This window comes from Acipenser ruthenus, chromosome 10, assembly GCF_902713425.1.
Source record: "Acipenser ruthenus chromosome 10, fAciRut3.2 maternal haplotype, whole genome shotgun sequence".
Classification (NCBI taxonomy): Eukaryota; Metazoa; Chordata; class Actinopteri; order Acipenseriformes; family Acipenseridae; genus Acipenser; species Acipenser ruthenus.
The window spans coordinates 32,687,190-32,709,788 of record NC_081198.1 but is presented as its reverse complement, the minus strand read 5'-3'; the positions used below and the strand labels follow the sequence as shown (position 1 = coordinate 32,709,788).

Here is a 22,599-nt window from a genome sequence, read left to right as displayed (position 1 = left end):
GACTACCAAAGTACTCTTTCTGGATGTAAATAAGTGGCAGGTGTATTAGTATATTAATACATATATATATATATATATATATATATATATATATATATATATATATATATATATATAATTTTAGGTATTTGAGAAAATTCTATGTCACACAAATCGGGTATGTCTGTCTGTATGTTACAATATCTATACTAGACAGTTTTACCAAGTGTGATTAATCTGGTATAATTTTTACACAAAAATAAATGCATTAAATTATAGTATGCTGCTGTTGCCACCTTGGCTTTGATCAGTGTCTAGTCTCCTGGGTCACTAACATCATACATTTTGCTTTATTATTATAACATTTCAATCATATTTAAATAACGTGACTATTTTAAAGCAGATTTAAAGGGATATGGCAACTAGTAGTGGTGTTCTTAAAGGGATGTTTGTGTACATCCCCACCCAAAGTCCATTCATTCTTTGGTACACTGGAAGGGGTTTGTTACCGTCCTTCAAAATCCCAATATTTGACCAAGGAACATTCCAATGAGAACATATTGCGGTATCTGGAAATACACAGCATTAGTATTTAACTGTATTTGTTCATAACTGGTTCATAGGACCCAACACAACAGGGAATTGTACTTGTCAAACAGGTCTGCAATTCTTTAGAAATTGCACAGTAATTTTTTTTTGTTGTTGTTGTTGTTTGTTTAACAGGTCATACCAATATTGCATTCCAGAAACTAGAGTCTGGTTACCTAATAAGGCATCAAACATTATATGTTTGAACAGGTAGCGTCTGCAGCCAAGGCAGCATTCATTTTAAAATGTTATACGCAGCTTGAGGAATTACCTCTGAAATAGCATATATTAATCCAACCAATCATACACTTTGTGGAGTACAGTACTTATTTGCTTGTTTAAAAGCAATTTCTAAAAATGTTGTACTGTTGACTGTTTAATACTTATGGATTATCAAAATATACAGTACATAAATGCTTCCTTATTTCTTCACTGTTTTGCTTTCCTTCTTTCTTGCATGCAGTTCTCCTTTTTACTTAACAGGGGGCGCTGTAATGGCGCACAACTGAATTCAAGAAGCTGCTGTCATTGGGCAGTCCCCCGGGTAAGGGTATATAATAAAAGGGTCATACTTTATTTGTGTTTTGTCATTTTTCAATACCTCTTTTTGTGCATTTATAGCTTTTTTATTATTATTTTTACATCCAGTATATCAAAATATCTACCTGGGAGAAATAAAATAAAACAGAGCTATGACAAATATGTGAACCATTTCCAAACATATTAGAAGTAAATAAGGTGGCAGGAACATTTCAGATGTTATTGATACTAATGCTATGGTACACCTGTAAATCTTCAGTAGGTTTATGCCAAACTCGGCACATTAATGGACAAATGTTTTCAAAGTGCGCTGTGGACACGACTCACAAAATCGCTTAAATATTTTGAATGCAAATTCCTGCAGATTGATGGAGTTTTAAAGAACACTTGATATCGGTGTATACGACTTAATATGACTGGTGTAATACATTCAATTAAAAGGATGCAAATAAAACGTTTAGTAACTGTAGCAACCTTACAGACAGGGCTGAAAGTTCATACATAAAAAATAAATATTCTATAAACCCAACATTTGCTTCTTTTTGAGTAATCATTTTCAATAAATAGTTCCTAGCGTTTTGTTTTTTTCCTTGCTTAATTTATAACAAATCCTCTAAATTTCGTATAGCCAATTTGCATCACTTAAAACATTTTTTTAAATTATTTATTTTTTTAAATGTGGATGAAAGTAAAGTACTTACGTTTTCCCTTTGTTTAGTTACCTTGCTTACTTCCCTTCCTATAGCAGCAGGGTGCCATGTTCTAATTGACGTTTGTCTTCATTGTGTTTACACGAGGCTACTTGGAAAGTTTAGCTCTTGCTTACAATAAACACACCTGCAAACTTGAAGCGAAATTACTTCCCGGTGTGGCACAAATCATACAGGTCTCTAAGTTCTAAATAGGGTGAATGTCTGAGTAGAGAAACCGATTGATAACATTTAACGTGGCCTTCCCGTATAAAAAATAACGACCAAAAGTTACAAAAAGTGAGTCTCGTACAACACGGTTTGTTTAATGGGCTACCACAAATTATATGTAAGAAAAAGATAACAATCCGAAGGAATTGCATTGGAAAAGGTGCAATAAGCTTTCGTATTAGTGTGATTCTTTAACACCTTGTTACTCATTATCACACACAGCTGACACGTGTGTTTTCCTATAAAAAAAAAAAATTGAAAACATGAGGATGCCCTTTTCAGCGTTAGTGTGTAAGAATAACATTAATGTATACAAAAAAAAAACCATGAAACAATCTATAGAAAAACATTATGGTTTTGTAATGAATAATGATAAGAAACGAAAAGTGTAATAAGTTGTGAAAGTGTATGGGTATGCTACTTGTTGAAGGGGATAAAATTACAGTACATCAAACAGTAAAATACCGGTATGGTGTTTTACCTTCGGTCAAATCCGATATTGCTTTATATGAACTATTATTAAAATGCAGATTTTCACCAAAAAAAAAAAGCCTTGTGATTTGTATGGTGCCCTGAGATTGGTTGGGGCATGGAAGGGTCGACTGCCAAATTTGTTAAAACTTTACGTTATAATAAATTAATTAACAAAAAAAATAAAAAATCACCACCATCAAATTAGGAACTGTTTAGACATGCACCACGTTTTGTCTACATGGCTGCTGTAATAATGTGACTCACAAAATTATTCTGCTAAAATCTTGTAGACGGTCTTTAAGAACGTGCGTAACGACATCACGTTTAGTTGTTTGCAAACGCTTATCTGCTCCCTGCTGCCTTTGGGTTCAGATTATTCTCCCATGGAACTCATGTATCAAAGCATGGGAAAGGCAGAAAACAGTTCCTCGTGCAAAGCAATGTAATTTGCTGCTACCATAAAACATTACTTTCATTACTTTATGAACAATAATTTTAAACAAGTACTGTGAATAACTCTGCATTAAAGGAAAGAGTAACCAAGATACTGTGTAAAGGTGCAGTCCTTTACCCACCCTCTTTTGAGAATATGAATGTCTCTTTCAAGTGTTTGTAAATGTATAGTGTGTTGGCATTTGTTTGATATTAAATAGGCTAACAGAACCCAATGTGAAATTCTTCACACTGTAACACAAGACTTATTTTCAATTAGCGGACGTTAGGGTGCATTCCTCAGAAATGAGTCCTCGCCACTTCAGCACACGCACACACACAATATTATGGTAAATGGAGAACATATCTTATGCTCACTTTTAGTATTTTGTGCCACTGGCTTGGGCCAGATCTAATATCATATAAGCTTTTGGAAAACAAAACTTTTAATATTGAAAAACTACTCTTACAGAAGTTTGGCTAATACCATTTAGATACAGTGCAATGAAACCACCGATGGCAACCAATGTCAGCCATTGCCCATTCAATGTCATTTAGTACTTTGTTGCCATGAAACCAGTAAAATTACCACATACACAATAAAAAAAGATGCTTCACATACCTCGCATGCGTTTCTTTTTCCAAAATGCCTCTTAGTTTATGGGCCATGGTGTATGCCTTATATATACTTCTGACAGTTTATTTAGCGTAGGTCATATAATGGTGAACCTTAAATCCTATGTGAGAGGTTCTTTTATTCTGGTATCAGTATTATAACATGGTTGACTCCTTAATATTTTGATGTCGTGTGCGTGCCATCATATACCCTCCTAAGTCAAAAGCACCATGTGGCCTTAAAAAAACTTTAAGTTCAGCAGGTACACCAGCTTATAACCATTATCCTATCCTCCTGAAACACTCCAGCATGTGTAAGAAATACCACACTTCTTCTATGTTGTAGTTCCTACTGATGTGTTTTTTACATTCACTAGTGCAGTGTTGCAGGGGAACAGGACAATATTTTCACTCTGGTGTACCAGCTGTGCTTAGAAGCAAGACATGCTTAAGGCCTTTTGAGGTCACAGGGGTGCTTTAAAACTTCTGGGTTTTAAAAACTTACCAGGATTAAACCAAATGTTATGCAAAGTGAATCTAAACAAGAAGAGTATACAAGGTTTAGGTAACTGATACAGATTCGAGTTATACTGGAACTGATTAGCAGAACATTCATGATATGTTTTTGGACCATTCTGGCAACCCCAGGCGGGGCGGTGCAGGGCGGGACAGCGCAGGAGCAGTCCCTCCGTAGGCAACAGCAGCAGCAGCAGACCTTTGGGAAGCGACAGTGGGAAGGGAGCCCCCAGTCTAGCAAGCGGCAGCGGGATCTCCACTTCTCCCCCTGGTGATGGAGGTGGGAGCAACAGGCAGCCCTCCCATGGCGGTGAAGATAGGAGTGAGACGCAATCCTCCTCCAGCCATAGGAATGTGCAGGTGGTCGTGGCACCTTCTGTCCGGTCACGGTGCTCCCTTTCCTCCTCCTCCTGGAGGGGGGGTGGGGGCAGCTGACCATGAAGTGGCCCTGATCCCCACAGGCAGAGCACAGGTTTTCGGCCCCTACTGGGCACTGGATGCTTGTGCTGCTGCTGTCTCTGCTGTTGCTGTTTGCCGTGCTTTCCCAATCTTCATTTCCTTAAAAAAATAACAAACCCTTTCCTTTAAAAAATAATAAAAAACAAAGCAGTTTTTCTCTGGTCTGACTCGGAGGCTGTGGTTTATCCCACGCAGGACACCATATGCGACAGTGAGGGCTGCAGTGGTGACGTCAGACCAGGAAATGAAAACCAAACACAAAACGTACAGGGTTAAACTGAGGTACTAAGACGCTCAGCTTTTTATTAATCAAACAAAAACAAACAGTTTAAACAAAACACAATACTGACACCAAATCAAAAGGACACATTGGCCAAAAACAGAGTAAACACTAACAAATTAAATCTTTACAAGACGAGTAACTTGGTTCGCTCTTGGTCCTCTAAACTCTTCTGCCGCGCTGAGCCTGGAGTGGGTCTTTTATACTGTGGCTGTAACCTTAATTACCTATTAAACAATTACCTTAAGACTCCAGCCACATTCCCACCATGCCAACCACATTTTACAAGACTGACGGTTTTGTCCTCCTGTACACAAACACAATATTATACACATATATATATATATATATATATATATATATATATATATATATATATATATATATATATATATATATATATATATATATATATATATATATTACATAAATAAAATACACACAAGGGGTGGGCACCCCGTCACAGGGTGACAATATCATTTTTTGCCAGTACAATTCCCCGTTCTATTATCTTAATGGCCTGATTTCCCCAGGGTACAGTATGTGTATTCTGCACACGCTAGATACACCTTAAAAACTCCAAATGCTATAACTGATTGCCACAAGGGGGCAGTAGGTTTGGGTTTTGTCATTAAGGTTTACTGTCTTGGGAATTGCTTTTGAAGACTGCTCTCACCCTCATCCTTCGATTTCCAGAACCCAAAGCAAATACATTACACATGGTAAAGTCAGTGCATCACAAAAATAAATAAATAATTAAATCCATTAGCAAGCTTACTATACCCAACTATGAATATCCCTTACATTTTTGGAGCACTGTATGTCTAATTTTTACCATATGTGTAAACAAGGGTTCCAAATGTTCAATTAGTGTGTGATCACATCAATACAAGCCTGGCATTGACTATCCATGTTAAATAAGTTGTCAGTAAGATACAGTAAATACCGGCTATAAGTATGATGAAAAATTTGAGGACCATGACATATCAACAGTATTACGGAATAGTATCGAAAATGCATTTGATAAGTCATTATCCAGATGAATGCACATTTGTAAGTGTAACCCGACCCTTCCTCACCAACTATGCCACCCAGCTCCTGGTCCAGGCCTTGGTACTCTCCCACCTAGACTGCTGCAACTCCCTCCTGGCTGGCCTTCCTGCGTCCACCACACGTCCGCTCCAGCTCATCCAGAACTCCGCTGCCCGCCTGGTGTTCTCTCTGCCTCGCTTCTCCCATGCAACTCCACTACTCCGCTCACTCCACTGGCTACCAATCACCGATCACATCCAGTTCAAGACTCTTGTACTAGCCTACAGATGCCTTGACCAGACTGCACCCAGCTACCTCCAGACCCTCATCTCTCCCTACACCCCCACTCGACCTCTCCGCTCCGCCTGCACTAGAAGACTGGCTCTACCTCCTCTACGCTCCCCTACCTCCAGAGCCCGCTCCTTCTCCACCCTCACTCCACAGTGGTGGAATGACCTTCCTACAGATGTCAGGACCACATTCCGGCGCCTCCTTAAGACTCACCTCTTTAGACAGCACCTATAGAACTCCTCTGTTTTTCCCCTGGGACACTATCACCCTTCCTTAAATGCGCTTTATTTGCTCTTATCTGCCCCCTATTTTACTGCATTTAATCCTGTACTTCAGAGTACTGTAATTGGCCAAGTGTTTAATCTGTAGTATTTTGTATTTAGTCATATCTTGATGTAACTATCACTGTCACTGTCATCTGCTGTATTATTGAATTGTATTTTGTCACACTTGTACTTACTTGAACCAAAGTCATTGTATTTATCTTGCTCTTATTGTATTACTTGTACTGTAACACTTGAAATGTATTTGCTTACGATTGTAAGTCGCCCTGGATAAGGGTGTCTGCTAAGAAATAAATAATAATAATAATAATAATAATAATAACATCCAGATAGATGGATGAACAAACATACAGGAACCGTCCCTCGTATCCCTGGAATCCCATGCTCTCCACAACTAACTAAAGTTCCACAAATAAAAAGTTTCATGACAACTGATAAGCTATTCTCCAGATATATGAAAGCATGTGTCATATTCAACATAGGTAGGTAGAACCAGGTCCACTACATCCCTTTTTTAATAGGGGATTTCATCACTGGAGGGGGATAATACACATGTGAGCACACTACAGGAATTTACCAGAAAGCAGCATTAACTTCATCTATGAAGAAACATCTACATTTTTTTTTTTTTTTTTCTACAAAAAAAGCTCAGTGGGCTCTGATAATGTAAGAAAACTGATTTAAAAACTTTGGTTAGAACTCCTTCAAGCAGGAATGCCATCATTCACATACCACTACTTTAGGAACAGTTTCTAAGGAGATTCCTGGAAAATTGCACCTTTGGTTCTGTGTGCAAAGTCAGCACATTCTACCTCCCTGTGTGAGTTTTAATATAAACGGATTCTATTGGCAAATGTCCAAATTAGCCACAGCTAAATTCCAAGCTAGGAGTGTTTTGATTAGCAGCCTGGTACCCAATAGCTGTTCAAACTCTGGGGTTACTTTGTAATTCTGTATTAGCTCAAGTGTAAGTCAGTGGTTGAGTTTTAATATCCGGCTTGGAGTTTCATATTAAAAGGTAAACACTTAACAATATTATCCAAATTAAACACGATGACTAAATTATACAGATTGACAGTAATCTTAACTGATGTATTCTTGTTTAGATTTAGTTTGTATATCATTTTCTGTTGCAGTCAACAACTACGTCAAATATGTTAAAACCCCCTCTAACCTCAGTACAGCTCCAGAATGTGACCGATAACTAGGACCCTGTAAGAAATTTTCTGGCTGTCTTTCTTACTCATGTATTTCCTTCCTCCACCAGGGCAGGGTTGCAGGGAGACAGGTAATGGTTACACTGCTGTACTTGGAGAGAAGACCAGTTGGAGGTTTGTACTGAGGCAATGGGGGTGCTTTAAAATGTCTAAGTTTTAAAAAGGTCACTATGATGTTATGATTGAAACAGAAAATGATATAGAAAAAGAATCTAAACACCTAGATGAATAATTTAGCATATGTTCCTTTCAGTTTGAATAAATCCAGCTACTCCATTAAACTGCTCTGTAAAACTCCATTTCATATCGTTCCTGTATCAAACTTGGGCCGTCTAGGCCTACTATCATTTTCATCTGCAGCCTGCAATCCAATTAGCTACTTAAAGATTGAGTATAGGTATCACTTTTTGTGATTTTTGTGTTTAATACCAGAATCTCACATACTTTTTTTGGTTTTGTTTTACTAAATGCACAGACTCAAAAAAATACAGTGATCCACTCCTCACATTGTCAACAGATTATTTGATTGCAGTGGGATTGGGGAGGCAGAAATTCTCTTCATAAAATTACAGACAATACAGACTGTTCCATTCTATCTAGGTTAGTAGTTACAAACAGCAAGGAGAAATGTAGGTTCAGTAATATTATTTTAGCCTCATGTTCCAGTTATATAAAAAGAGGTAGTTGCTAGTACACACATAAGATTTTTTAAAAAATGCCATTTAATAAAATGAAAATGAATTTATTACATGCATTTACATAGATTTTTTTCTTAAAATCAATAATCTTTTTGTAAATTAATTATTTGTTTAATTTATGTATATCAAATTGCAGATATCAATAACACAATTATTAATACATAACACACTATATTTTAAATAAGTCTAGTAATAGTACAGGCTAATTTAGTACTGAATGTTGATGCTGAAAGTTGATATAGGTAAAGATAAAGATATAGCTATATATAATTTGTCAGTAATTAATAAACATAACACACAATATACATTTTACAAATAAGTAAATCATTTACATTGTGAATCTGCATTTACTAATTATATTTATAAAAATACATGAAACTGTCAGTCTTCTATCAGTTCTTAAAACAAATCTCATATGAAAAACAAAAGGAAGTAATCCTACCAGGTGATGGACGCACCTTTTTATGAATCCCGATGGACTAACTGTATTTTCTGCAGTGTTCCACTTGAATTCATTTTTTTATTTGTCTATCTTCACGACAACAACAATCGTTAAAACATACCATTTGTTATGCAGATGTTACTCCAATGCAATCCAATGAAACTCGTCTGAATTTGCGGCCATTATATAAGTGTTACCCAATTAACAAAACCAATGGTCTCACTCAATTTGTTCATATATTATTAGAAGCATTCACGATTTACAATACAATAGGCCTACCTGCCTCTCTTCAAATTAAAAGGTTATCAAGCATGTAGTCTACGGTAGGCTACACATGCCCAGCTGTACCGATTTAATTATTTTTATTTATTTCTTAGCAGACGCTCTTATCCAGGGCGACTTACAATTGTTACAAGGTATTACATTATTTTTTACATACAATTACCCATTTATACAGTTGGATTTTTACTGGAGCAATCTAGGTATACCTTCGTCAAGGGTACAGCAGCAGTGTCCCCCACCTGGGATTGAACCCACGACCCTCCAGAGCCCTAACCACTACTCCACACTGCTGCCCTTAATGGGCTAGACTTTAGAAAACAAGATAATAGTGAATTAATACAATAGCCTATACTTGGAATAATCAAAGTCATTTTTTTAAGGCGGTTAAATCTGAAACTAACAGCGGGGTGTAAAATGGGCCAATGCAACCATAGACCACCAAACGCTATTTAGATTATCAAAATTGTAATCGACCACGTATTTAAAAACATACTGTCAATCTTCCGATCTAACGGTTTACGCAGTAGGCCTATTTCTCATTTAATGTCATATGATAAATATAAATACTGCGTTATTTTTAAAATATAAAATACATATCATGACATTTTCTCAGCTGTCAACTATTAAGCTCTCAATTGTGCTGAACTGAGATATACTAAATAAACTAAATTCAATGACAAAAGTTTCCCACAAGAAGGAAGATATTGAAAAGTGCAGACTTTGTCACAGAATGTTCGTTTGTTTTAGTATTTATACATTCTCAGCTGTCAGCGCTTCAATTGAAGAGGCATCAAACTTTATAATCTAATTCATTCTGACTATTTATCTTCCCAATACTAAAACTATAATAACGTCAATTGAAAAGGAACAAAAAAGGTAACCTCAGTCAGATTTAAAATCCCTTTAATTACATTTTTGGAAACCGACTTAGTTAAACAAACAGAACCTTGTGGAAAAAAAAATACAGCATTGCTCGTTTCCAGCACCTGATTAGCATTGGAAATATTTTGGCCCTATAATCGCATCTTCAAATTGACCCCCTCCTGAATCGTGATCTTTCAACATTGCCCTAATGTAATATTACATTTCTCGATACCCCGAAGTTTCTTCGCCCCTTTGTTATTTTTATATGGTAAGCATTTGGTCAACAAAGTAAATATGTTTGCATGTTAACCTACATTCGTGTGCTGAGTGATTAAGTCAAGTGTAGATTACGGCGATTTATTCCATAGGGTTTAATCAACCAGTCTGGATCGCGTGAGCAACATTTATTTCTGACTCAAGTCCAAGCGCGCTTCCTGTGGGTCAACGTTTGGTTTTCGTAACAAGTAGTGTCTAGGCTTTTTGCAATTTATTAAATAAACGAAGAGACATCTCTTAACACCAGTAATGCATAACAGCGATTTTTGGATCACAGGTGACATGTTTGGGATTCTCAAACTATTTCTAACACATGTCTATATTTTAGAAATGTAAATTGGTAAGTACGTAAATAAGTATAATTCTCAAACACCTGTTTAATATTAGTAAAAACAACAAATGATGACATGTGTTAAAAGGCCGTTCTTATTAGTTAAAAAGTTATACTTACCAAAAGTTTGAGAACTGAACCTATTGTAAAGAAATCTAACGTCAGTTGATAGTCTAGATTATTATTATTATTATTATTATTATTATTATTATTATTATTATTATTATTATTATGTAAACGTGTATGTAAACATGTGTTACCAAGCATAAACACAAATCCTTTGCTGTTTTGTGCTCCCAATATCCTTCCAAAATGAATTCCTTTGTAATAATATGGTGTGAATGTGTGAAGGTTTAAATGTCATTAATGTTTGTACATTTTGTGAATAGCAATTAGATGTAGCACCCGATCGGACTGTAATCAATGCATTGAATCGGCGTTATGAACCCAATACTAGTTTGTTTTTAGCCGTGTTTTTATTTTCATCGGCAGATGCCCTCTGGATGCAAGTACAGTGCTGACATGCCATTTCCTAAAATTATATCGAGGTTTCCCGTAAATATATAAAGAAAAAAGGCAGTGTATATTTTACCACTACTACAAGACCATGTACGGAATTAAAACGCATGGACTAAATAATAGTAATTGTTGTGTAACAATTTAATTGGTTTAAAAGCAAACACGATTATCCATAAACTAACGTTCACAGAAAATAAACATAAAAAAAAAAAAAATTCGACAATAGCTGCCGCGAAGCACTGTGGTTGAAAGTGAAAACGTTACCCACGTAACGTTTTTTCCACCAGAAAGGAGAAATGCAGAAACGTCAATCTGTTAACGTTTCTCTCATGAGACTGGGCAACCCTATCATCACCTTTCAATGCGTTGGTGATCACCTAACGGACGCCATGTGTTACTCATGTGGGACCACACAGACCATTCCAATGGGTCTGATGTGTCTTGATAACGCCGATTCAATGCATTGATTACAGTCCGATCGGGTGGATGTAGACACTGTTTATAAATACATGTTAGACAATGCAATGCCATTGATTTTCAACACACATTGTACAATATAAACCGAAATAGTGTTTAATAGCACGGTCTTAAAAACGACAAAGAGGAATAGGCCTATAATAAATATGCACTTTATTAATGAAACACGACCATAATACATAACTCATTCAGATTTGTAAACTAATGATCAATTAGTGACATGTATTGAATCATAAATACACTAAACAAAGTATATAATTTCAAAAAAAATATTGTGACATATTTAAGTATCAACATTCATTTGATCGTTGAGGTGCAAAACCGTGAGGTTATTGAATTATTACTATAAAAGTGAACGCAACAATTACAATTAAAATAACTAAGAATGAATAGGATGTGTGTGTAAAAGGAGCACAAAGAGAAACAGTGAATGCAGTATATAGTAAATGCAAAAACACAGAAGAAATGAATTTAAATATAAAATAAATAAACTAGCATGAAGAGCAGTTTGGTGCTGGTGAGAAGCGAGCAGCTGGTTCGTAGCAGTGACGTCATCGTGCACCCCTCGGCAAAACGATTCTCACCATCTCGTCGTTGTCCATAATTCACCCCTTAATCCCACTTTACCCAAGAAAGGCGTGCTGTCAGATCTACATTTAAACAGGGAAACAAAAACAAGACCAACAGGATGGTTTAAATACATTTTAATGAGCATTTAACAAGTCAAGCCATTCAAGTCTTCCTAAAGAAGCAGATTAATTCATTAAACCTACCCCTGACTGAAGTACAATAAGGGGAATTGGTTAACCAAAGAAATCAATGGACTATTGATGCCACTGAAACCACTTGGGTTTTGTGGGGACATTCGTCCACAAGAGCCTATGTTCAGCAGCTGGGCAATTAAGCACACAAGAAACGCGAACCAAATAAATTGTTTAAATGGCCAATCCCGATTGCCGCTTAAACTATTTGATCACAATTTAATGTCACGTAGCTGTTGTACTTGGCTAAATTATTCATGTATTATTCTCTGTTTAAGGTTGATTTGATTTCCATGTAGCAACTCGCCTCTTAGAGCTGATTCAACATCCTTTTAATTAAAATGTGCAAAGCCTTGACTATACAATACAAAAAAGGATTCAGCCAATAACTCCATAACCCTTTAAATAAGTGTCGAATTCTACCGCAAATCTGTTGTATTAATTATCTGTTGTATGAAATATTCCATATCTTTGTTTATTAACACGGATATCTGTATTTAACCTCTGCTCAGAATATTGACATTCCAACAAAAGGGTGGTTAATTCACCGTTGTCTTACTTCTGTCCTTTTTAGAAGATGCAGTGCATAGTAATGCATTAGGCTAAGTCCAGTTCTGAGGTGATGTTTTTAGAACATGCTGTTTATCGAGCTTGTCATTTCAAACCAAAACAGGATTATTTTAGCCTAAGAATGCAATGACTTGCATGATCATTATTATTAGGTCTATTTTAATGATCTCCAATACAATCGCCTTGTAACTTGTAAACCCGTTTGGCTCCTATTAAATGTAAGTTATTTTGTATATAACCTATAGGGGAAAGCATCAATTCTACTATTTTAATCATATTTATTTATTGTTTAGATAATTAAATAGAGCCATTTTCTCAAAATAGATCCTCCTCGTATACAACACATTTTATAACACTGTCACTGTGTTGATTTTTCATTCTAAATAAATGTTTTACCACTTTCAATATAAAAAGTGACCAAATACTTAAATGTCAACAATATTATCGTCAAGCTGTTATTACAATTCACATCGTACCTAGAGTTTTGATATGGAATAAACGAGTGTACTAATTTAATTAAAAATAAATATTGAATGACACCCAGTACCCTCTAACCTAAAGAAACCGAATCTATGTTGTGTGTGTTTATTTACATCACAAAATTCAGACCGGACCAAGAAACGACTTTTGTATGTTATGTATGCATTTGAGTATTAAACCTATGCATTTATACCGATTCACCAAACCAAATGATCTGTACCTATCAATAAACACACAGAATACATAGGCTGAACATAAGCAAGTAAGATAAATATTATACTAAGGTGTATATTATATACCGTAAAAATGACGAGTTGGTGTTAGGAATGAATGGAGTTTGTTTTGAAAAAAATATATTATGGCACTTAAAGGTACAGCCAACTACAACATAACTGCTATACTAATAACTACTTTTTCCCACACAATCTGGTTAATGTTTGAAATGAATGGATATTATATTTTTGAGGGTATACATATTGATTTAAAAAGCGGCTTACCACTAGTATTCCAGATTGCGTTGGTCTGGTTTTTATAGCCGTTTTTCATGCATTCGTCCACGTAAGACTTGGGGTCGCAACCCGACAGCAAGATTTCCCTAAGCAGTGCAATGTAAGCAATAGCCAGTCTCAAAGTGTCAATCTTGGAAAGTCGCTTCTCATAAGGAAATGTGGGCACATAGGACCGGAGCTCCTCGAAAGCAGAATTGATGCTCAGCATTCGTTTCCTTTCCCGGATGTTGGCGGCGTGTCGCTGAACCTTGTAGGGATGGTTCGGTACCAGTCCACACTGTAGCCTATTGTTGAACTCGTGAGCCTCGTCCGCCGCTAAGGAGCTGTCCAGTTCAGCACCTTCTAACTGCATGGGTTGAGAATCTAGATCAGTAAGAGTGAGCTGGGCGTCGGGGAACACAGACTGGCATGCAAAGGATGACCATGGGGACAACTGTCCGGTCAAGGAGTGGCAGTCCAAGAGTATATTGTCTAACTGAGGCTGGAATTGGAAGTTTGGGTCCATTTGCCCCCAAAAGGCAAAGTCTGCTGTAGGGTCTTGGTCAAAGTCAAAAAACATCTCTTCCATTTTATCCTAATAGAATTTATATGGATGTTTTACAAATTAAAATAAAAAATAAGTTAAATGTGCGTTGGTAAATGTGTCAATTATCTTAATATTAACCTATTTGAAAAGTTATTTATTTATTTAAGTCTTAAATTTCAGACAGGCTTCGGTTAGCGTCTTCAAATCGCACTTGGTCTAAGTCGTGTGCCAAGTGATTGAGGTGGGTAAATGTTGAAGGTTAAATAGTTTGAGATCTCCCAGCGGTATCCTTATGTCTATTCTTCTACCTTCAAAAGGACCTAATTAGAGCACGTGGCTGTTTTCTAATTGATCAGAATTGTCTTAGAAAAGACGGGGATGAATGCACAGAAAGGACCATGGATTATCAATTGACCAGCTTCATAAAGCAGTATGCGACTAATTATAAAGTTCTAAGTTGTATCCCATCAACCTCAGTCAGTAGACTTAACTAACATTTGAAATTGATTGAAGGTTTTGGCGAGAATGCTCTTTTTTCAATTCATAACTTCAATAGCCACGCGTCCTGGCTTATTGCTGGAGATGGGGTTGAATAAGCTGTCTCTTGAAAGTCTTAATTAAAACTCAAGCGACAGAAGAAGAAAAAAAAACCCCTGTCAGAAACATATGATAGTATCTTTCTTTATAGAACAGAACGTGCATGAAGCGTAGAGTTAAAACAGTCGTTGTATCGTGATTATGTTAATTTTTCAAACGTAATTAACGTTTCATTATTATTAATAGTACTAATGTTATCATTGTTTAGATATAAACAACTATATCACCTTATACATTAACAATAATTTAGATTAATTATACTGCACAAAACGACAGCAACCCCCCCCCCCCCCCCAAAAAAAAAAAACAAGATGAATGCAAGATATCTTAAATTTTGTAAATGAATTATGTAAGTTTGTATTACTGTTAATGTTATCTAAAGTGTGTAGACCTACTAACTGGTAGTTCTATAAATCGGTGAATCTATAAAATGCAGCCTGTTCTACAAGGCTAAAGTGCTACATTGCACGTGCTACCGTGATGGAGTATCTAATGCAAGTAGTAGTATAATGTTAAATTTTTATTTATTATGTGTCTACGATATTCAAATCTTCTTAAATCAACATGCAACTCCTGATTTTAGCGCTTTCCCCCCAGTATCGTTATAAAACAAACTAAGATGTTGGGATGTTGATTAGTTTTTATGCAAACCAGTGGTCCAATTCTTGCAAAACGTTTTACAAAACCCCATTTGAGCTTTTAAACTATAACAAACAAAAATAACATAGCACGTTTTATAAAAGATATTTCAATTTGAATTAAGACTTAATTTGTTTTTAAAACGTGTTGTAAATTTCACTTAATTATAAAGATCTTGACAAACATTAGTACAATACCAGCAACTATTTTATTTCAATATGAAACACATTTAAACCATCGAATATTTAGACAAGCATTTAAAATACACATTTGATCTTAAATAGGTTTGCCAGACTATAATTGCAAGCTTTGCTTACCCTCCAAGCACTTTCCCAACTTACCGTACAGACAGTTACACCACATACATTCCTTTATAACATTTAATGTAACCTTTCCCTTTCAAAAACAGGAAACACTATTTTATTTTACCTACTTTCCTGTGCAAATATAATATAGCTTTATTCATTAGAAAATACAATTTTAATTGCATTTTTTTAATCCACACAATGGAAGTATATTTTTAGTCAGCTAAGAACTTTATTTATTTTGTCAATGTGTTTACATTACCTTAAACTGGGTTTAGAGGATTAATTTGAGTGGTGTAAATTCACTGTACCAACCTTTAAATCTAGGAGGCACTATTGTCTGATAGTTAGAGCTTCAAATCCACAGAAGCCAGGAGAGTGGTTATCAAAATCATGGATGCCCGCTTTCCTTTGAGTTGGTGAAATGACATAACCTTCCTGTGCTTTAATCCATTCTAGGCCCATTCCCATTTCTGCAAAATAACGAGCCTCAGACTTTTGCCAAAATGTTGCACCTGCATCCCAGAGAAGTGCAAAATACAGGTCTTTCAATAGACTATGACTAAAAAGTATGATCTATTCATGAAATGCTGAGCCCTACTCACACTCTTACGGTTACAGTGCTTTGAAAAATGAAAATTAGTTGATAAACCTCAAACAGCTGATTTAATTAACAGAACATTCCCTAAACACAGTAGCTGTATGTCTGTGTCTTTCACTTTCTTTAATGGTTGTTTTAAATATAGATGAAAATGTTCCCTAATTTTCTCAAGTCTGGATTTTAAGAATACTAAACGTACTGTAATTGAACAACTCCCACTTCTACTTTCCCTCTTGGGTGCCATTTGCCAATATATGCACATGCTTTGAAAACTAAATCTGAGAGCACAATGGAAATATGAATGTGAAAAACGTTTCTTTGTAAACATTTTAAAAGAGGCTTGATTTACATGCAGTTTAGAAACTCCAAATTCTCTCAATTTTCGTGAGAATAATAGCACACACATATCAAGCTACTAGAAGTGCACAGATAAAACATGGTAGCCTATGGCTAAAAGGGTGGATAAATCTCTTTCTCACACTAAAAAGTCAAACAAAGTGGTTACAAAATAAAGTTTTTCTTGCATGCAACAAGTTCAAAAGCAGTACCATATGTTTACAAGAGCAGTGAAGATCCTGTTTGTGATGTAACCTTGTGCAATTTATAATATAATTAAAGGCAATACCAAGCAATTATTTATTAACAACAGAGATCTATTGAAAGTAACCCTGGCAAGCTTCTTTAACCAAATAGAAAAAAATAAGGACACAAGGTATTTAGTACGCAAGCGTCCTAGTGCCAATGAAAAAAAAAAATGAAAAAAAAAATCTCCTATCTAGGAGAAAAAAAGTCCTACGTAGGACTTTTTATCTCCTAGCTATGACTTTATACCTTCATCGTACCCCGATGGAGCATTCGGAAAACAATGGAGGAAGCTGTGCATCTCTATTTTGAATTTGGGATGAGTTACACAGAAATTCTTTCCTCTCTAGCTGGATTAAATACTTATCACTTAAATAGTGATAAGTTTCCGAACTCTAAAATGGATCTTAAAACGTTTAAGACTGTTTCGTCGTGCACACTACACTGATATTATAGAAGTTGCTTTATTTTTGCTTGATGAGATGCAAAATTCCGGCAAACTTCATGGATACAAAATTATGCATCTTAAATGTATTCAAAATGGATATGTGGTGACTCAGGAAACGGTTCGTCAACTCATGCACGTAATAGACCCTGAAGGTATTGATCAACGCAGGCGTCACTGTCTTTGTACAAGAATGTATCACAGTTTGGGACCATATTTTCTCTGGCACTTAGACGGTTATGTCAAGCTTAAGCCCTATGGCATCTGCATCAACGGGGCTATAGATGGCTTCTCCCGATACATTATCTGGCTAGAAGCTTACAAAACAAACAGTGATCCTAAAGTTGTGGCTGGGTACTTCATGGAAGCTGTAAAGAAACATCAAGGTTGCCCAGCACGATTAAGAGCAGATAGAGGTACAGAAAACGGCCACGTTAAGCAAATGCTTATGTTTATGAAGAGAACGGGAAGTGATTTGTATGTGGACAACTGTTACTTGGAAGGATCCAGGAATTGCAATCAACGAATCGAGCAATGGTGGGGCTTCTTAAGGAAACACGATGCACAATACTGGATGGATTTCTTTGCGATGCTGAAAGATATGGGATGTTTCACTGGCGATTTCCTTGATAAGGCCCTTATTCAGTTCTGATTTATGGATCTTGTACAGGTAAGCTATATCTTAATAATTCACATATATGTTAATTAAAAAAAAAGGTAATTTAATAAAACTAATATTTGCCAGATGTGTTATGCCCTTTTGTAAAACACTAGAAGGGGATTCCCTTTACATGCAATTGTATTTAGCCAGGCCCAACGTGGTTTTCTGGTGCAAAACAGTGATTTGACCTGCTAAATTCAAGCCTTATTAGATAAATACATTCATGTACTTACAATAATAATCATGCGAATAAGAAGCTAAGTGATTGATATATATGGAAAGGTTGCCCTGTTTTACCCCATAAAACCACCATGGGCCAGGCTAAATTAAATAGCCCCAGCGTTTTAACACTGTTAGGCCTACGTTACAAATGTAAACCCAGAGTGCGTTGTGGGATTGAATGGGGGGGAGGAGGTGCTGTTTTTATACACTCATAGTTTAATGTAGAAATTATATGAATCAGGATGAGGCTGACACTCAGGTACAGGGTGATTTATTTTCTTGTCTAATCGAACATTACGGACTTTCACAGGTTAAAAAGTATCTCGGAAGATAGTGCTGCTCCGTTACTAGGGTCTCCTTTTCTCTTAACAACTGGGTCCCCCTAAGGCAGGAGTGTCAAACTCCAGTCCTCGAAGGCCACAGGGTCTTCTGGTTTTCATTCCAACTTAAGAGCTCAATTAACATAATTGATCTAATTATTTGCTGAATTTGACATTTAATATTTTTCAAGGTCTACAGTTGATGGTTTTAAAAATGCACTTGTTTCAAGGTACACTACCTATGAAACATTTTGAGGGCTGAAGAGGAGTGTTAAATGTGTCCAGTTAATCAAATAATTAGACTAGTTAAGTAATTGAGAGCTCGGGTGGAACGAAAGCCAGAAGACACTGCGGCCATCCAGGAACTGAGATTGACACCCCTGCCCTAAGGCAACCCCACTAGTCCAAACGACACATTATTCTAAAACGGTACAGCACTCCAAATAATAACTAACATATAAACATTTAATTGTTATAATAGTAAAAGATACAAAACAGAATTGACGTATGTCAAAAATGTAGTATTAATGGGTGCATTATGTAAACTGCTAAGTTAAAGTTTCTTTTTATTTTTTATAAATTAAAAACAAGTTCTAAAAAGCATACTGTTCTGTGAGATTGTGGGTTTTTTTCTGATAAAATCGCAGATGTTGCCGACCGACAGTTTATTATAGGTAAGTTAGGTATACATATAGGCAGATATGTACATAGGTAGCTATACATATACAGTATATACAGATCGATAGCCTATTTATTTGCTGAGATCTAAGTTACTGTTTTAAACACAACTCCCGCAAATGTCCCAGATTTTGCTTGTGCGTATTGACCACTATAATCTGGAGACATTCTTACACTAAATATTATAGTAACATAACAATTTCGCAATTCATTGGTCAAAATATCTGTATGACTACTAAATCTCATTGAAACTCAACAGGAAACCTGGTTCAGCTTTTTATTATTATTCTTATTGTTTATTTTGTATTTTTATGACTATCAATACTAATTAACATGTTTGTGCTTCAGGCAGAGTTGGATGCAACTGTGAATCTGTGGAACAGCCATCGCATAAGACCATCGAAGAACCACAATGTACCAAGCGGACGACCAGTCGTAATGTACACATGTAAAGAACTGTATGGAGCACAAGACTATTTATGCAGTGTTACAGATGTTAATGCTTGTTTGGAGGAGTGTACTCCTAAAGGACCCTTCACCTGCGATGAGAAAGTATTTGAATTGTGTTCTTTGTTGATGGAAGAAGAAGATCGGCAGATGCCACATTGTGCAGAGGAAGCTGCTCTGTTGTATCATTTTCTTTGGGAGAAAATTCTTGAGGGATTATCGTGAATGCATTTTATTTAATGCCCATGCATGGAACATCATTGCTGCTACACATCATGGGACTGGGCTGTATTTCAAAATGAATATTTCAAAATGAACTGGAGAATGACCCATTACTTAAACAACTACATTCAAAACAAACTAAAATCCATTTAACAATAATGTTTTAAATAACCTATTGTAACAGCCATCTCTAAGACAAAATTAGAGCTTATATATTTCAAAATTATTACAGTTCTACATTTCAGGCAGTAATAAACAAAAAAAAATGTACTCTCAATGAATTGTCAGATGTATACAATTCAGCTGTATGCCCGATACATCACATGTCAGTGCTAAATGTAAAATATTAAACTGCCCACCCTGTTCAGTATATGGAAAGTAAATTAAAAAGCAACTGCAAAGCATCAGCTTGTTGTGGATAAACCAGGATACCAAAAGCAGTGGACACACTGCAAAATAAAATTTACAGTATTGAAAGGCACCTTTGCTAACAACCTCCAATTATTGCGAAACACATATAAAATAATTTTATAACAGACCGACATGTTTAACAAGTTGACATGTTGAATCACTTTCAACAAAAAGCGTATACAGCATGTTACCTATATGTTACCATTATGCTGAAACAGTGAAAACTTTCATGCTTCGATAAGCAATTTAAAATCTCTATTAAACAGAAACTTAAAGAAAGGATGAAGGATGCCATAATTTTCTGTTTCCCTGGCTTCATGAGTTACAATATAAATTATTCTCTCACAATGTTCTGAACAAAATGAAATAATTTCAAAAACAATATAAAAAATAACCTAGGTTGTGATTAAAGCCAGCATAATGATTCCTTAAACAATTAAAGGGGAAAACTTTTTTTCTGTGTGTGTTACATCTTTCCATATGTTGCTACAGATGTTTTTATATTTGTTGACATCCTGACCAATGTTTTACACTATTAAATTGCAGTCTACGGTGGTCTGTTTCCAAGATGGCTTCACATGTAGCTTTCAGAAGAACTTCACAAATACATTTCCCACCATCCCCATGATATAAATGTGAGCAGGAGGATGCTGGGAAATGTAGTTCTGAAGTTCTTCTGAAGGTTACATGCGAAGCCATCTTGGAAATAGCACAGTGGACTGCAATGTAATAGTGTAAACAAGTGGTCAGGATGTGAAAAATACACCTTAAACAGTTGTAGCAACTTATGGGAACATGTAACACACATAAAAACAACTTGAGTTCCCCTTCATACATTTTCTGCAGTTGACTCAGGCAAAATCCATTACCCAAATATTGCTCTCTAATACTTTGTCAAATTCACTTCTGAATTCCATGAAGCTGTCGTACTGGTTTGCGAGCTGCAACAAACACCCACAGGTGTGTCCAATTGGCCTTCGTTCAAAGTCTGTCATTGGTACCAACTCTACTGCGATTTTGTCAACGTTCAGTAAATCGGGCATGACGGAGACATGGAACCTTTACATCTCTCCCAACAGTGCATTTGCTATAGAAATCCTCCCAGAATTCTGTCAGTGTATCTTTTAATACACCCCCCAAATCATGTGCTTTTTCAATGTCACCATTTGGCAAAATGTGTAGAATGTTTATTTGTTTGTTTAAGATGGTGGGATCCATGAAATTACTGCAAATCTCAGTGAAAGCCATTGGGCCGCGATGAATGATCATTTCAAATGCTGTGACAGGAATGGTATCTTCCAATACACTGCTTGTGCTGTTAGAAGTCATCTCAGAATTGAACTGAATTTCAGAATCACTTAGGACATCTAGTGTAACATTGCCAACTACAAAACTACCAACTACATCAATAGCACTGCTAAGGATATCACTCTCTGTCGACTCTGAGGGTTTGTGATACTCAGTTGAAACTCTGCATGCAGCACCATCATCACTTTGTGAAACTGTTGAAATCAGCGTGCTTTCAGTGGTACAAACAACACTATCATCGCTGTGTGCTGATGTTGAAGCCACTGGGTTTCCACCACCAGTGGATGCTCCAATACTTTGGCATTTTGTCCCCTGGCTGTCATCAGGCATGCACTCTGAATCGCTATCACAAGTAACTGTATGTAAGTAAAATGTCACAATGCCGGTTTTAAAAATTTCATAACAATCTGCAACAGTGATGTTGTCCGGGAGAGTTATTTCTTTAAAATCGAGAATGTCGAATTTGAATTCACTGATATGACCCTTTGTAGACAGCCCATTTGGAAAAAATATGTCTTTTCCAAGCACAAGTAATTCTTTTTTTTTAGCAGACCGCACTACATCAATCTTACGGGTCCCACTTCCCTGACGTTTTCTGACTTGTTTTTTGTTATGGATCCATCCAAACTCAACTCGTCGAGTACGTTTTCGCTCTAATTTACCCATAGCGTTGCATTCAAATCGTTCATCTGCACTGGTAGATGCTTCATTTTCTGAAACTCTGTCAGTTCTGGCTAGTTTGCCCTTTAAGACTTCAAAAAGCTGTGTACGTCTGGTGCTTTTCTTCTTAAAAGACTGC

The 22,599-nt window shown here is 36.1% G+C and overlaps 2 protein-coding genes across 5 annotated transcripts in view; both read right to left on the bottom strand.

Annotated features, from left to right (window-relative positions):
• Positions 1 to 2,253, bottom strand: part of LOC117405956 (twist-related protein 2-like) — a 29,368-nt gene extending 27,115 nt beyond the window's left edge. The window contains exon 1 of one of the 4 annotated variants that reach the window (XR_009329710.1): positions 1,809 to 2,253. The gene's annotated coding sequence lies outside the window, so the exon portion shown is untranslated. The remainder of the gene's footprint in view (positions 1 to 1,808) is intronic. The other 3 variants (XR_009329711.1, XR_009329712.1, XR_009329709.1) reach the window with 3 other exon arrangements.
• A 9,398-nt stretch (positions 2,254 to 11,651) lies between these two features.
• On the bottom strand, positions 11,652 to 14,960 carry LOC131738169 (transcription factor 15-like). The gene is made up of 2 exons (XM_059032051.1): positions 13,825 to 14,960; positions 11,652 to 12,166 (listed from the first exon to the last, which is right to left on the bottom strand). Exons 1-2 carry the CDS (start codon positions 14,402 to 14,404, stop codon positions 12,129 to 12,131), a joined length of 618 nt encoding a protein of 205 aa, XP_058888034.1. The 5' UTR covers positions 14,405 to 14,960; the 3' UTR covers positions 11,652 to 12,128.
• Positions 14,961 to 22,599: the final 7,639 nt, after the last annotated feature.